General features: G+C 42.8%; 1 protein-coding gene across 2 annotated transcripts in view; it reads left to right on the forward strand.

Moving 5' to 3' along the window:
* Window positions 1–507: 507 nt before the first annotated feature.
* Window positions 508–17,263, forward strand: part of VPS13A (vacuolar protein sorting 13 homolog A) — a 271,467-nt gene continuing 254,711 nt past the window's right edge. For both annotated transcript variants that reach the window (XM_067568877.1, XM_067568878.1), the window contains exons 1-2: window positions 508–1,445; window positions 11,461–11,504. In XM_067568877.1, the coding sequence (XP_067424978.1) occupies window positions 1,346–1,445; window positions 11,461–11,504 (144 nt within the window). In that variant the 5' untranslated portion in view covers window positions 508–1,345. The remainder of the gene's footprint in view (window positions 1,446–11,460; window positions 11,505–17,263) is intronic.

Consider the following 17,263-nt stretch of genomic DNA (forward strand, 5'->3'; position numbering starts at 1 on the left):
GTTATTTAGGAATATGGTGGTTATGTGGTGTAGTGGGGTGAAATTGGGGGATGGGATGTGTGGTGGGGCAGTTGGGGACATGATCTGTAGTGGTTAATAGTTGGGGATAGGGATTGTGGGTGTTGGGGTATTTGTAAATGTGATGTATAGTGAGTGGAATTGAGGGAGTAGGGGGTGTATGATGGCATATTGGGGGATAGGGTATATGGACGTGTTGGGCAGTGAGTCGAATTGGGGGATGTGGAAAGATAGGGAGTAGTGGACAGTATTTGGGTCCAGGGTACTGGTAGGTATTTGAGTAGCCGGAGATGGTGTGTAGTGGGTGGTAGTTTGGAATAGGGCCATTGGGCATTTGGGGAATGGTTTGTAGGATGGCTAGTGGACAGGGCACTGGACTAAAATGTGGAAAGCCAGGTTCTGTCCTGCTCTGGCCCTGGCCTTCAGTGTGAGCAGGCCTGGTGCACCGGAGGCTTTAGACCTTGTCTACACAAAAACTAAATTGACAAAACATGTCAACTTTTAGCTACAGCAGTAATTACTGTAGCACTTCCATTGACCTACTCCCCACCTCACCCCACTCCCAGCCCAGCCCAGAAGAACCAGCCACCTGGGGCTTTGGCTTTCTTGTCAATTTCACTGCTCTGTTGAAATTGACAACAATGACAGCTCCACCACTATGTAATGGGAGGCGGTGCCTACATTGACACTGCCTCACCCTAGCGATGCCAACAAAAGCCCTACCACACCCCTGGAAAAACAGGTCGGTGTTGGCGGCGGGGAGGTGGTTGCAGTGTGTATGCCAGCAGTGTGACCAAGCTGACTTTTGTCTACACCACTCTGGAGTAAACCGGGCCGTGGTGTGAAGTGTGGACAAGGCCAGCGCCCTGAAAGGGGAGGGGCTGTATGAGAGCACAGCGTGGGAGACGACACACGCTGCGCAGCCCCTCGTGCGTGTCACAGGTAGCAGCGCGCACCCCCACCCGGCGCCACCCCGCTGTTGCTGCTGCTGCTGCTGCCGTTTAGGTAGCAGCGCGCGCCATCATCGCGTCACACGCTCTGCTCTGGGGACGAGCGCTTCTTGTGCGCTTGCGCGGAGGGAGTGGCCGGTGGCCGCCGGTCGCAGCAGGGCTCTCGCGCTGCGGGGGAGGGGTGGGTGAGCGAGCGAGCGAGCGGCCGTAGCTTGGCTCGGCTCGGCTCGGCTCGGCTCGGCTCCTAGCCTGGCTTTGGAGGGCGGGGTCTCTGCGGCGGCTGTTCTGAGTGGAGACGCTGTGCCCCGGGCACTCGGGCAGGCGAAGGGGAGCGAGCGCGCGGCCCCAGGCGGCGGCTCCCGGGCCGGGGCAGGACCATGGTGTTCGAGTCGCTGGTCGTGGACGTTCTCAACCGGTTCCTGGGCGACTATGTGGTGAACCTGGACAGCTCCCAGCTCAGCCTGGGCATCTGGGGAGGTAACGAGAGCCCGGCCGCCGCTCCCCAGACGCCGCTCCGGCAGGGCAATGCCTGGCCCCCTTCATACCTTCACCTCCCGCGCTGCCCGGCGGCCGCCCCTCCCCCCCCGCCCTGGGGGAGCAGGCCCCTCCTCGCCCTCTGGTCCCGGCGCCTGCCCCCTCTACGTTCGGGCCGGGGGACCGTTCCTGCCGGGGCGCTCGCTGGAGCAGACCTCCTGGAAGTGTCTGGGGCCGCGTGGAGCCGGGGCTGCTCCGCGTCCCACGCGCGATCGACCCGGGGTGTGGCCTGCTCCCTGCGCTGAGCGTGGCCCGCTCCCCACTCTGCCCTCCTCGGCTCCGTCTCCTTTCGGAGCGTGAAGGGGGGACGCTGCTAGTTGAGGAAGAGTGCTTCTCTCTGGGGAGGAAAACGCTGCTGTTGAACCCAACGCCACTCATGGGAAGAGAGCCGAGCAAAACGTTCTTGTTTATGCATTTGGCAGCACTTAGAGTCTTGTCCGTCGTTACATTTTGTGTCTCCTATTCCTGTATCACGTTATAGCAAAAAGAGAGGAATTTGTGACTGCAGAACTAGAGAAATGCGGGAAAGGAAGGGCTCTTTCGGAACAAAAGCATTACCTGAAATTACTTTTAAAAAGATCGTGTGATCTTAGGGTGTCTCAGTTTGGCTCAAAACTTTAGAAACAAGGTCAAGGCATTCAGAGCCAATGTATCCTTTAGAAACGGTAAAAGAAAGTTGCTTTTTAAACAATCCCCTGCACAGTTTAAAACCTAAACAGGTGCTGTGTTGAGAAACTGGAAGTGAAAGTGCCTATGAATAAAAGTGAATCAGACTCATTTAATTTTCATTATCCAAGTGTAGAGAAAAGCAGGTAACAGTGTTAAATTTAGTATTGTTTCAGATTTAGTTATATAAAGTAGAAAGAGAAAAGTTTTACTAAAAACAGATGATTTGTTAAGGATTTATAAAAAGATGTATTATTTTACTGCTTTAACATACATAAACAAGACGTAGGAAGTTCTAACAACTTGTTTGGCTTTTCTTTTTCTTTTTCTTTTAACTACAAATTATCAGGAAGGGCAAGAATGGTCTTCCCTGTTTGTTTGTTTTTTTGGAGGATGTCTGTGTGTCTGTCTGTCAGCATTGTATGTAACCAACTCCCTTTTGTCCTAGCCTGTATGAGCAGTGGACAGAAACAGGTAGCATGAGTAGCAGTGATGACCACACCATAAGCCCTGAAGGCAAGCACTGTAGTTTCTCCAGCTGTTAAAGCTACATAGACATCTGGGCTCACTCAATGGCATGCATGCATGCATCACAAAATAAAAAGAACCTTTACTCCCAGTGTGGCTGGGGTAAGGGAGTTCAATAAAGTAGCAAACAGGTCATACATATGTGCATATAGATAAGGTGGGTGACCTCATATTTTATTGGACCATCTTCTATTGTGGTGAAAGAGACAAGCTTTTGAGCTTACATAGAGCAAGCTTGAAAGCTTGTCACTTTCACCAACAGAAGTTGGTCCAATAAAGATATTAGACACCCACCTTGTTTCACTAATATCCTGGGGGGGAGAGACCCGCAGGCACACAAAAAGTCAGTTAATAACAGACCTTGTGCTTCTATATCAGCTTGATCCCCACTGGCCCTGATGTGTGTCTGGAGCATGCACACATTCTGAGACAGTCCGTTTCAGCTAGGGATTTTTGTGTCTCTAGGTCCAAGACTTCCTTCCTGAAGCCCTTCCCTACTCAGAGAGCCCCTTCTTATCCAGGCCTTCACATGGTTGGGCCAAATTGCAGGAGCTTTCCTTGGTTCCCTAAGAACCAGGATAGTTCTGCCTCACTCTCCAGTTTATCCTGAAGGCTTGGGTATTCATTTCCACTCCTGGGGTAACCTACCTGGCTGAGGGAAAGGGACTCAGCTGTCTGTGAAAGCTTCACTCCCTGATCAGTCCTAAAGTTGCAACAGCTGCTGGAGAGAGAGAATGGACCTTGAAAGGACCTTCACTAGCATGTTTATTATATGTGTACCTTAATTGAAAGGACTGGGTTATTGAATCTTTACTAAAAATGTCATGTTTTCAGAATGTTAATTGCTCACTTTGTCATTACACTAGTTCTCCAGTTGCCTGACAAGACAAGATCTGAATTTCTATCGTAAAAGACTTGTAAAAACTTTCAGGTTGCTCTTACGTGTGTCAGAGGGTAAAAGCTATTTTTTCCCCTTTGTAGAACATCTTTAAAGTTTCCCCAGCCTGTTTAATCTAAACAATATTGGGCTAAATCTCATTTAACTAGCTTTTTCTGCACTAAATGGAAATTGGTATCTTTCCCTATGGGAGGCAGTTTTGAGATTTGGCTGTAACATAATGGCATGTAAACCTGACTGATTGGTCTTTTCCCCACTTCCCTGGGTAGTGACACAATTCTACAATCTAACTGAATTTAGACTGTAGAATTTTTTCTGAATATTCTGTAAAAAATCTTCTTTGCTTACTTTTCATACTTTTGTAATAAATCCATCTTTTCTCTTTGGTATTTATGTACTTGAAGTACTTGACATGCCATACTTTCTCATAGAAGATTATTTAAGTTTGGTTCTCTTTAATCTTATAAACAAATCTATCTGGCCCTTACTCAGTTTCCTGCATGGTAAGTGAGTTTTACCCAGCTGATTCATTTTTTTGATAGTGTTGTTCCCAGAACTGTACTGGGTCATCTATGGCACTTTTGAAATAGCATCAGAGGAGGATTTTCTCCAGTTCATGATGTGGTGCTGTTGTAATATATGCAACCCAAAATATATCTTTAATATTTTGCATTACGTGTTAGCCTTTGAGATCTTTTGGAATGAAAGGCTATGCAAAATATATATACTCTTCTCATTCAAATGCTACCACCTGTGCAGCAAAGGATAGCAGTCAGTCAGCAAACCCCTCGCTATCTTATAAAGCCATGTATCTCTAATGACAAGCTCACCCTTTGTCCTGTGTCCAAAACTAATGTTATGGAACTCAGTTCTTTCAGTGAATGGAGACTTTTTGCCTTAATATTGTACTGAAATTAATAACAAATTGATGCTTGTAGTCACTTGTATTACTACTTTCAAAGTGCAGTATCTTAATCCTGTTAAATGTATTTGAATACTTGTTGTCAAGTGAACCAGCTTGCACTGATTCATGTGAATTTTAAGCAACACCTTAATAATTGCACAATGATGTAACAGTGAAATTCTTTTGGTCATGGTAACTAATGTCTTTGACCTTTGCATTAGAGCCAGTACACTATTGTGAACTTCATGTCCACCCTAAACTTCAAATATGATTTTTAGTTTCTAAACTCTATGCTAAACTCTATCTTCCAGATGTTGTACTGTGCAAAATGGTTACGGCTTTTTATGTTTTTGTTTACTTACAACACTGGCCGTACTGTGTCAGACCAGTGATCCATTTAGGCCTGGTCTACACTACAGAGTTTTGTCGACCAAAGTCAGCTTTGGTTGATAAAACAGAGGTGCTGTACGCACTACATTCAACCTCCATTCAGGACAAAACTGCTCTGTTTTTTCAACAAAATAAAATCACCTCGATGAGAGGTGTAGGGCTTTTTTGACATAGTTAGGGCAATGCAGTGTCATTGTAGAGACTGTGTTCCATTACATCTCTGTGGGCCTGTCAATTTCATAGCTTGGAGCAGTGAAATTGATAAGAAAGCCCAAACTCCATCTGCTGCAAACTTTAGTGGCTGGTTCCTGCTCCTGGCTGGGAGCCAGTGAGAAGCCCAGGTTCCCGCTTCTGACTGCAATGGGCAGACATGTCAATTTCACAGTTCAGCGATGTAATTGACAAGCCTGTCCCAGCAGGGAGCTGGTGAAGGAGCAGCCAGACTTCTCCGGGCTGAGAGTGGAGACCAGCAGCCCGGACTTCTTGCCTCGCTCTCATCTGCTGGGAGCTGGGGGAAGCCGCAAGGGCTTCTCCGTTGGAAGGGTGGCCATGTCAATTACATGGCTGAGCTGCCCCAGCTGGGAGTGGGGCAAGAAGCCTGGGCTGTTAGTCTCCACTCCTGGCTGGGAGCTGGGGTCAGAACTCCAGGTGCTTCTCCACCTGCTCCCCTCCCAGCCTTGTCAATTACATGGCTGAGCTGTGAAATTGACATGGTTGCCTGTTTCAGAGGGGAGCAGGAATGGAGAAACCCTATGTGGCTTTCACTGGCTCCAGGCAGGGAAAGGGGAGGGGAGAAGTCCCTCAGGCTCCTGGCTGGGACCAGGAAGTGGGGGGCAGCCTACCAGGAGCTCGGGAGCCTGTGGGCCCCTGACAGGGATCTGAGAGACTGGGTTTTCAGCTCCCTACACTGCCCCTTAGAAGTGGAAGTGCTTCTGGTGAGGATGCACTCCATTGACCCAAGGAGGGCAGTGTGGATATCAGCTATCGCTTGGTGGCAGTAAGTTGACCTAATATATTTTTTAAATGTAGACAAGACCTTAGCTAAATATCCTATCTTCTAGTGGTGGCCAGTGCCATGTTCTTCAAAGGGAATGAGCAAAACAGAGCAATTATTAAGTGATCTATCCCCTGTTGTCCAATCCCAGTTTCTGGCCATCAGAGCTTCGGGGTCACACAGAGCATGCGGGTTGCATCCCTGACTTTCTTGTCCAATAGACATTGATGGACCTATTCTCCAGGAGCATATCTAATTCTTTTTTGATCCCAGTTATATTTTTGGCCTCCATAACATTCTTTAGCAATGAGTTCCACAGGTTTACTGTGCATTGTATGAAGAAGTACTTCCTTATGTTTGTTTTAAACCTGTTGCCCGTTAATTTCATTGGGTGACCCCAGATTCTTGTATTATGTGAACAGGTCAATAACGCATCCCTATTTATTGTCTCTACAAGAATTGATCACAATTTTACAGATCTCTATCATATTCTTGTTTAGTCATCTCTTTTGTAAGCTGAACAGTCCCAGTCTTTTTAATCTCTTCATATGGAAGCTGTTCTTTGCCCAAGTCAGTTGTTATGGCACTTTCTGTACCTTTTCCAGTTTTAATATATCTTTTAATTTTTTTTGGATGAGGCAATGAGAACTGTATGCAGAATTCTTTCCCTGGGGTCTGACTGGTGTGTCTTGCCCACGTGCTTAGGGTCTAACTGATCGCCATATTTAGGGTTGGGAAGGAATTTTCCGCTCGGTCAGATTGGCAGAGAGGCTTGCAATTTTTTTCACCTTCCTCTGCAGCATGGAGCAAAGGGTCACTTGCAGGTTTAAACTAGTGTAAATGGTGGCTTCTCTGTAGCTTGGAGTCCTTAAATCATGATTTGAGGACTTCAGTAACTCAGCCAGAGGTTCAGGGTCTATTGCAGGAGTGGGTGGGTGAGGTTCTTTGACCTGCAACGTGCAGGAGGTCAGACTAGATAATCATGACAGTCCTGCCTCACCTTAGAGTCTATGAGATGTGGGTGTACCATAGATTTATAGTGGCATTATGCCGTTTTCTTATTATCTATTCATTTCTTAATGGTTGCTAACCTTCAGTTAGCTTTTTTGATTGCTGCTGCACATTGAGCAAATGTTTTCAGAGAATTATCCACGATTCCAAGATTTTTCTTGAGTGGTAACAGCTAATTTGGACCCCGTCATTGTATATGTATAGCTGGGATTGTTTTCCAATATGCATTACTCTGCAGTTACCAACAGTGAATTTCATCTGTCATTTTGTTGCCCGTTGTAATGGGGTCTACAAACTCCATACTGAGCATAGATAGGGCAGGTGGGGGGAGGAGGAGAGTCTCTCCTTTTTACAAGCAAGCAGCTTTATCACAGCCCCACGCAACTGCCAATTGTGAAGGGAGGCACCCACAATAAAGGAAACAAGGCCTGCTATAAAGAGGAGAGTACAGAGAAGGAAAGGGAGGCAGAAAGGCCTACAGTAGCAATGGGATGACAGTCCCACACCAGGCTGCCTCCAAGAAAACAGCCAGAAGACTAAAGGAGACTGACTACAAGCCCAAAAAGAAAAGGGCTGACAGACTTAATTGGAGGTCTGGATCTGGGAACTGACCTGACTGAGAGCAGACTATGGAAGGTCAGTCAGGAGAACCTGAGACCCCTCAAGAGACCACACTTAGAGATGGTGACACCCAGTTTTGTGACATCCCTTTGTAATGCTTTGTAGTCAGCTTTGGACTTAACTATCTTGAGTAATTTTGTACCACCTGCAAACTTTGTGACCCCACTGTTTACCCCGCTTTCCAAATAATTTATAAATATGCTGAACAGCACGGGTCCCAGGCATAGGCGTGCTCACGGGGTGTGCCCAGGCACACCCTAATGCCGGGGAGTATAACCTTTTGTATCTGTCCGGTCCAGTGGTGCTGCCGCTGAAAGACTGCAGGCGCACGCAATTTGTCAGTGGACGGGAAGAGAAAGCAAGCTGCTGCCGAAATGGAAGGAGACACGCTATGCTGCGGTGGAAAGGAAGGCACCACGCTCTGATGCTGAAATCCCGTTCTTTGGGAGATTTCTTGGCGGCGGGTGGTACGCAGCGAGAATTCCGCTGGCGGGAAATTCAAATGTGGCCCGCCGGTGAAATTGACGCCGATACCCCTGACAAAGATTCCCTGGGTGCACACCCTAATCAAATGTGCTGCGCATGCTAATGGTCCCAGTACAGATCCATGGGGGACCCAGTTGTTTACCCCTCTACCATGTGAAAATTGACCATTTATTTCTACCCCTTGTTTCCTATCTCTTAACCAATTACTAATCCATGAGATGAATCTTTGCACTTATCCCATCACTGTTTACTTGTCTTAACAGCCTTTGTTCTGGGAACTTATCAAAAGCTTTCTGCAAATCCAGGAACATTATATCAACGGGATCACCCTTGTCCGTTGTTTGTTGACTCCCTCAAAGGATTCTTTTAAATAGATTGATTTAAATTGGATTTTTTTTTTAAATCATCAATAAAATACTAAATTTCTCTCTTGTTTTAAAAAATAACAGTTACAATTAAATCTCATCACAAACATGCTAAACCTACACTTACAGTCTCATAAAAATGAATTAATGGCTCTAGTCTGTCCAGCCTAACTACCAGCTCTTGCTTCTTGAAAGTTCTGGGCTTTCAGTTTCTGTTTCAGTTTGTTTCTCAGCAGACTAAGATCACATGTCCAAAGAAAGACACAGCCTGGATAGTATTGTTGTTGTTCTGTGCTTATGTGGTGGTGGAGCTGGGTCAACCAAGGGAGAGGAGTTAGTTAAGACACTGTCTTAAAGACAGAGAGACAAAGGATGGAGGCAGAGTAGAAAGGAACAGTGGAGTGGACTGGAAAGAAAAAGGGAAAACATTATTCAGTACCCACACAGCTCCCTATACTCCCCCACCCTTTTGCCACAGAAAAACTGTCATGGCGTCTGGGTGTAAGAGAGACCCTATCTGGGAATATTTTGAAGAAATACCTCGCCAGAAAGTTAAACTCCAGGCAACAAAGAAGTGAATGGATCAAGCATTAACTCTACCTCATTTTCTTGCTAACATTCTCGACACCAGATATAAAGGTAGATGCCTAACTTCTGAAGAAGATGCTGCTGCCATGGCATGGGCATCTCAAAATCACTCCTCAGTTATGCCAGTCATAATAAACTTCAGGGCTGGAGCAGAACCATTTGAACAGTACATGTTACTGATGATGTTTTGAACAAAGTCACTCCCCTGAATTGGTGGAAATCATTAGCCAGGCACCTTGAAACAGAGTTCCTTCAGTTGCTAAGCCAACTTTTCACAGCAGTAGCTTCCTCTGCAGGCACAGAGAGAATATTTTCATTATTTGGTATTATTCACTCAAAGCTAAGAAATCAACTGGGAGTTGAAAAAGCAGGAAAGCTCATATTTCTGTTTCAATCTATGAATAAAAATGACAGTGGGAGTGGGGAAGATGAGAGCTAGTTGTAGAAGTTTTAACGACAGTGTACGTTTAGTGTTGTGATGACTTGTCTGTTAGAGTTAATAAACTTTGACAATTAAAAAAAAAAAAAAAAAAGTTTAAGGACAGCCGTCAGCCAGCAACTCAGGCAGACTGCTGCAATTGCATATATGAAACATTTATGTACCATTTAAGATTTAGTTTAATAAAATATAAGTGCTATTGTATTTGTGTATGTGATTAAGTTCTTACCATTCCTAATGTACTGCTGCTGCATCTGCAGCTTGACACAGGTAATGAGTATTATGTACTATTTCCTAAATTAATAAAAATCAAGTTATCTAAAAAATTACACAAAGTATCCCCTCCTAGATGTTGTAAAATGCTGTATTGAGTTGTAAATTAACATGTTTTAGTGATCAGATTTGCACCATTGTTTAAGAAATATGTGAAGAAGTATCAGTGGGAAACTTGATTTAAATCAATGATTTTCTCTTGGTGATTTAAATCAATCCACCCTGAAGTGAGGATGGCGGTAGATGGTGAAACAAACAACTCTATGGATGGGAGAGGGAGGATGGGTTAAGAAAAAGTGAAGGGAAAAATATGAATGAAAATAAACTGCAAGGTTGAAGACAAGATGATCGAAAAGGAATTAAGAAATGACAGGAGTAAATGACACAAGATCCAAAGACCATAGAAATCAATAGGTATCTTCCCAAGGACTTTGGATCAGGAGCAGGGTGAAATCAGCTTCTTTTTATTTAAAAATTTGTTGCTGATGTTCATATAATAAATTCTGTTACATTGTTGTTTTAAAATTTTGGGGTAAAATTATGAAGCAATGACTAGGGCTTCAGTGGCATGGCACTCATGAAATCTCTGGAATTTGTGCCTGGAAAACCATGCAGAACTTTGAAGATTTATGCTTTTAAAATATCTAATTTTTAAACCAAATTATAATTTAACCTCTTATTGTGATGTTTTAAGGTGTCTGAAAGTTCTGGAATAAATGTAGTATAAACAATTTAACTGTTGAGCTGGAGAATTGTATTATTGCAGACATTTCACGAGATTTTGGATGACACGGTGGCACCCTCAGTTGACTAGTAAAAAACCCCCCAAAAACCTCATACAGTACAAGACAGACTAAAAGAAAAATTCATTTTAACTTTAGGTTGCCATTATGCGTATATGTATATGGAGGAGTATAAATGAAAAACAAACATAAAAATGTTTGAAGTGATGGAAAGTAGATAAATATTCAAATACACTCACAGTTCATATCATCTCTTAAATACACACATTTGAAATGGTGATATCTCTTCAGAGAACATTTAGCGTTCTTACCAGAGCCCTGTGATGTAGTGTCATACCGGATTTCATAAAATGTTGTTTAGAAAATTTATTGGTGTATTATGAAGCACAAGTAATTTAAATTAAATATATGTCAAAACCCTTTTTGGTGGCTTTCTTATTTATTTGACAATTTACCAAGTTCTATAATCTGTAGTGCATCTCCCAGTCACTGGCAAGCTACTGATCTGCTTTGTATGTAGTTCTGGTCTGTTAAAAAGTAGCACATAATATGCAGTATAGAGATTTAGTACACTTAGCTCTGTAGGAGGCAATTCTAATACTTCAAAGAATGTCTCAAAGAGCTTCTGTGTGAAACTAGTAGGAGCTAGTAATGACACAAGAAACTTGTTTACATCGAGTCATCTCTGAAAATCTCCTGATGTTACTGTAGCATTAGTGTTGGTATCAGTGGACCAGTTCTAGTGTAGACTGGCCACTAATATTTCTGATCATGGCCTCATCTATTCTGGACCTGCATTGACAGCTGGTTCACAATAGTGCTCCCTTCATTATTGACAGCTATGTGAGATTTTCAGGAGGGAAAAGTCGCTATTTGCAACATATGGTCTGTTTTTTGTTCATAAACATCAAACAAAAATATTAACACTAACCTGCTATTCTAATTGCTGAAAAATCACTGTGAAATAAAGGTGCTTTTAGGTTTACAGTAGCTTAGGAGATACAAATAATTTTGCTAACTACTATTTCAACCCTTTTAATTTTTCTTTTTAGGAGCTGTAGCACTTAAGAATCTTGAAATAAAGGAAAATGCACTGGTAAGTTCACAGCAAGCAGAAATGAGAAACTGTTACTACTGTTGTGAAAATAGATGTTTGTATAGCATTTTGAACATTTAACGCTACATAAGGATGATGTTGGTTGTTTGATTTCTAGTTAGACTAGTCAGCAGAAACCTGTCATCTCAACAAACAAATTGCTTTGGTCTACTGAAAAATCTTCAAAAGGCCTTTTGGTTCGTTTGTTTTTATGGATTGCTCTGTATTTGAGAGGCCATTTAAAAAAATAAATAAATAAGAAAAAAAAAAGTAACTGTTGCATCTGACTTACAGCAGAGTAAATCTCGAAGAATTTCTTGAGAGCAAAAATTGTTTTATGTCCCTGATCTTGCAAACGCTTGTGCACATGAATACCTTTGTGTGTTTATGTTGGAGCCTAAGCTACAAGAATGTAAATAAAGTCAGGAAATTAAAAGTGAAGGCTTATGCTTTTATCTATCACTTGTGGGGGAAAAAATCTCAGCAATTTCATTATTATCAAAGGAGCACTTCAGATCAAACAACATACTTGGAAACCAAATGTCCTCCTTTCTATTATAGCCATTATGTGGGTATTTATAAAAACAGGAGTATTAGGTGGCATATAAACTGGATTTGTTTGCAGGGAAAAATAATTACTCATTCCTTAACAGACATATTGCCAATGAAAACAGTATTTCTATAGCCTAACGTTTGAGTATGGTTTGACAGATTCAGACACTGGTAACTGATGAGGTTTTTTTAGTATTTTTAAAATAATTATCCTCTTCAAATGTTTGGCCTAACTTTTAAATTTTATGAGGAAGCTTGAATGACAGCTATAAGCCTGATATAAAAATATATTTTTTAGCTTTATGAATAATATAAAGATTTGCTGGCTCTAGAATACGATGAATCAAGTACATAATCTAGTAAAACAGTATTTGATATTAATATTAAAATAAGGAGAATAGAATCTTTTGAGCATGATGTTCTTGACATAGAAACTTTTTTCTTTTTAATTATTTCAAGTTTTGTACAATCACAGAAGAAAATGTAAAAACAGCCCAAGGTCTTAGATTTCCCTAAACTGGTCTCAGACTGGTTAGAGGGAGAAAAACTAAACCTTTCGTATGGACAGTACGTGGTTAAAATTTTTAATTCAGCTATTCCTCAAATAATTTTGGCAATAGAATCAGAGGATTGTTTCACTTAGCATCACCCTCTTCCAGGAATGTTGGTATTTGTTTGAAGGCCTTGACCTTGGACTTATCCAACTTGTGTCACAATAAATAACATTTTAAATTTTCTCCCAAGCATGACAGAATAGATTTTTGTTGCATGAAAACTGTATCCATATTACTCAGCCCCATTGGCTTAATTTTCAAAATGTAAGCATTCTGAGTAGTATGTGAAATGTTATAAAGTATTACAACTATACAGTTGGCATTTATGTAAATAAATATTTTGCACAGAATAATTGCTTCTGATGTTTTTGCCCTTTAGCAAGAAACTGGTGGAACTTCTGTTTTTAAAAATGTTTTTTGAATCCTCAAAAGCAGTAGTGGTGGGGTAGAGCTTTGAGCTAGACTTCCTGCAGACTAAAAATGCTGCCCTCTGAATATTAGTCCTTTCCTTCTTGAGAGATATCTGTGAAGGAGCTCCATATGGGAAACTGTGCCTTACTGGCTATTGTTTCAGCCCTTCACCCAATTATGCTTTTTTATTTTTATAACCCTCCCTTTTGGGTCTGGTTGGTTATTCAAAAAAAACAAAAACAAAAACAAAAAAACTTAAAACCTAGGGAATTTCTAAAAGTCTTGCACTAAGGAGCTGTTGTGATAATTGAGCTACAAATTTACTCTGATTGTGAACTGAACTGTGAAAGAATGTGCAAGTTCTTAAGATGTCACAATAACCTGTTATAACAAATGCTGATGGGAAAAGATATGAAAGGGAGACAGACTGAATTAGTTCAAACAAAAAGGCCTACGGATATAACTCAAGAACTGTTGTTAAGATCATGTTTGGTAAACAAGGAAAGAGTGGGCAACCAGAATTAGCGTGTTGGAAACTAGGCCTGCTTGGTAGACAGTATAATGAGGGGATAGACTATTCCACATAGTATTCCCTTTGTGGGTCTGTGACATCCTGTGTCTGAGAACACCACCCCAGAAACTCCATATTCACAGAGGTCATATAATTATGATCTGTTCTATACAAAGTATGCCTTGTTTGAACCATAGTATGTGAAGTTATAAAATGTTGTTAATGCTGCTAGAAAATGTTACAAGGCGGGAAACTTCCACAAACAGCCTTTCAGGCACAACCATGGATTGACCAGACAGTGTTAATGGCTATTTCTTACCCATTCAAGAATAGATTCCACTAACAGGAATTGTTTACAGTGAACGCTTCACCGCAGGAAGCACGTTTGCAATAGGGCTTGCCTGACCAATGAGGACAACTCCACAGGTCACGAGCCCCAGTTGTTCTAGCAAGATGAAACAGACTATAAAAGGGCAAGTGTGACGACATCACTTGGAATCAATCCCATACAACTGAACAACGGAAGGGTCGTCTGGAAGACAAAAGGACTTTGAAAAGGGGAAGTTCCAGGCAGGGAAGGTTGCCCAGCCCGCATTAAGAAACGGCTTGAGAAATTGCTAATTCAAGAGCTTGTTAGTATGTTGAACTTAAACTGCGATCTTATGTTTATTTCATTTGCTAACTACTTTTAATCTCTTTACACTTGCCACTTATAATCACTTAAAATCTATTTTCATGTAGTTAATAAACTTGTTTAATATTTTATCTCAAACAGTGTGGTCTTGAATTGGAGTGTCTAGAAATCTTAGCTCAGTAGCAAAAGCTGTTGAATGTCTTCCCCACAATGAGAGGGGAGTGGATTTACTAATTTAATTTTGGGGATAGACTACTTTTGGTGCAGTTCTTACAAACAGGAGGGAGGGGGAGGGGGTAATTGGCCAGTACCTTCCTATTGTTGGTTTGTGACTGGCTAGGGAAGGCACTTGTATATCTAAGGCCTGGTCTACACTAGAGAGTTTTGTTGACTAAAGTCAGTTTTTGTTGACAAAATAGTGCGCATCTACACACTTCAATCACCCTCCACCCCACACGCTGGTCCTGTTTTTTCAATAAAATAAAACCACCTCAATGAGGTGTCGGGCTTTTGTCAGTGTAGCTAGAGCGACGCAGTGTCAGTGTAGACACTGTGTCCCCTTACAGCTGTGGAGGGGCTGTCGTTCTTGTCAATTTCATTGCTCCAGGAGAGCGGTGAAATTGACAAGAAATCCAGGTCGGCTGGTTCCTGCTTCCAGATGGGAGTGGGGCAAGAAGTCCTGGCTGCTGTAAGCGTGGGGCAGCTTGTTCCTGGCTTCTGGCTGCAAGCCAGGACTGGGCAAGCCGTGGGCTGGGCGCCTGGCTGCGAGCTGGGATGGGGCGGGAGTCTGGTGGCCTTTGTTCCATTCTAGATCTAAGAAATCTGAACCTCTTCATCAAGAAAATTAAGTTCAGGAGTGTCACCCTCTCTTCCGTTACCACTTTCTCAGAGACTGGAGATTGGTATGCTGCCCTTGATTTCAAGAACACACACTTCCATGCAGCAATACATCTGCTCCCCAATTTGTAGCAAATGGTAGCAATACATCTGCTCCCCAATTTGTAGCAGGCCATTATCAGTACAGAGTGCTCTCATTGACTTCTGTTCTCCTCCAGTCTTCACCAAGTGCATGGTGGCGGTAGTGGCTTAGCTTCAACATTTAGGCATTCATGTATTCCCATATTTGGAAGACTGGCTACTTTGTGGAACATCGAGCAATCAAGTCCAAAAGAGCATCCATGTTATCAGGCAGCAGTTCTCTCATCTGGGCCTGAAACTACATTTGGACAAATCAAAGTTACAGTACAACCAACACAGTGCATACCCTTTATAAGGCCAGACCTCGATGCCAAGACTGCTGTGGCTTACCTCCCAATGGAAAGGTTCAGTCCATAGCCTTTCAGTCTGAAAGTTGCACATCCAACCGAACAACAACAGTGCATGCTTGCCTACAGCTCTTGGACCACATGGCTGTGTGCACATACAGTAGAACCTCAGAATTACAAACGCCTCAAGAATGGAGGTTGTTCATAACTTTGAACAACATGTTAGGGTTGTTCTTTCAAAAGTTTACAACTGAACATTGACTTAAAACAGCTCTGAAATTTTACTGTGCAGAAGAAAAATGCTGCTGTCCCTTTATTTTTTAAGTAGTTTACGTTTAACACAGCACTGTACTGGATTTGCTTTATTTTTTTTTGTCTCTGCTGCTTTATTGCATACTTCTGATTCCAAATGAACTGGTTAGTTCATAACTCTGGTGTTCATAATGCTGAGGTTCTACTCTACATGTCTCTGCATGCCAGACTTCACTGTTTGCAGTCCTGGCTCCATTTAGTATTTTGTCCTACCAGGCATCCTCTGTACGTGCAGATTTGTATACCTGCATGAGTGCTTCAGCGTGCGGAATGTGTGCCAACGGGGTTCCCTTTCTGTCTCCAGAACCAGCTATGACTGGTAACAACAAAGGACTGGGGAGCTTATCTCAGGCATCTTTGAGCACAGGCTCTTTGGTCACCCCAGTAGGTGTACGTACATACGTACATTGGGTCTGTGAGACGTTTGTTCATCATCAAGAACCAGGTGATACAGACAACTCTACTGCCATATTTTATTTGAACAGACAAGGAGGTGCCTGGTTGTCTCAACTCTGCCAGGAAGCCATCAACCTGTGGCATTTGTGCATAAGAAACAATGTCTCCCTGAAGGTGTTCTGTTTTCCATACACCCCTTTCTCTTCCATGCTGGAGTGAAAAATACAATTGCAGATTCCCTCAGCAGGACTTTATAGATCAGCGCAAGTGATCAGCCAGAAAGGGTGTTCTCCTCCAGATCTTCCACCAATGGGAATTCCGAATAATAGACTAGTTGGCAACAAACTTGAATAAATGCAAGAGATTTTGTTCCAGGCCAGACAGCAGCCCGGGTTGAAGCAAAAACTTTTCTTCTCCCTTCATCCAATCATCTTTTATTAGCATTCCCTTCAATCCCTCTCATTTCAAAGGGTACTGAGGAAACTTAAAGGAGACAAAGCAATGTTAATTTTAGGGACATCACCCTGGCTGACACAGTACTGGTTCGTGGATCTACATCAACTTGTGATCAGGTTACCTATAATTTTGGTATCTCCTGTTTCGGAACCAGGGTAAGTCTCCGCATCCCAACATCCAGATTCTCCATCTCACTGCCGAGATGATCTCTTGTAGTCACGAGAGGTCTTGGTCTCAAAATGTTCATGCAGTGTTGGTGAGCAGCAGGAAAGAATCTACTAGAGCCAGATATGCAGTGAAGTGGAAGAGGTTTTCCATCTGGGTGGAATCTCAGTACTTATCACCCCATCATATAGAGATCAGACATGCATTTGATTACTTGTTACACTTGAAATCATCTGGCCTTTCCATTAGTTCCATGAGAATTCACCCGGCTTCCCTATCTGCTCTACATCTGCCAGTGGGTAGATTTTCCATCTTCTCTCACTCTCTGGTTTCCAGATTTCTGAATGGTCTAGTCTATCCACCTTGTCTGATAGGGTACCATTATGGGATTTTAATTTAGTCCTCTCCAGACTAATGGGCTCTCCCATTGAGCCTATGGCAATGACCTCACTTTCTCTGTCTACCAAGATGGCATTTCTGGTTGCTGTCAGCTCTGTTGAGCG

This window comes from Emydura macquarii, unplaced genomic scaffold (genome assembly GCF_026122565.2).
Source record: "Emydura macquarii macquarii isolate MOO-44397 ecotype Brisbane River unplaced genomic scaffold, CSIRO-AGI_Emac_v2 contig_2897, whole genome shotgun sequence".
In the NCBI taxonomy this organism is placed as follows: Eukaryota; Metazoa; Chordata; order Testudines; family Chelidae; genus Emydura; species Emydura macquarii.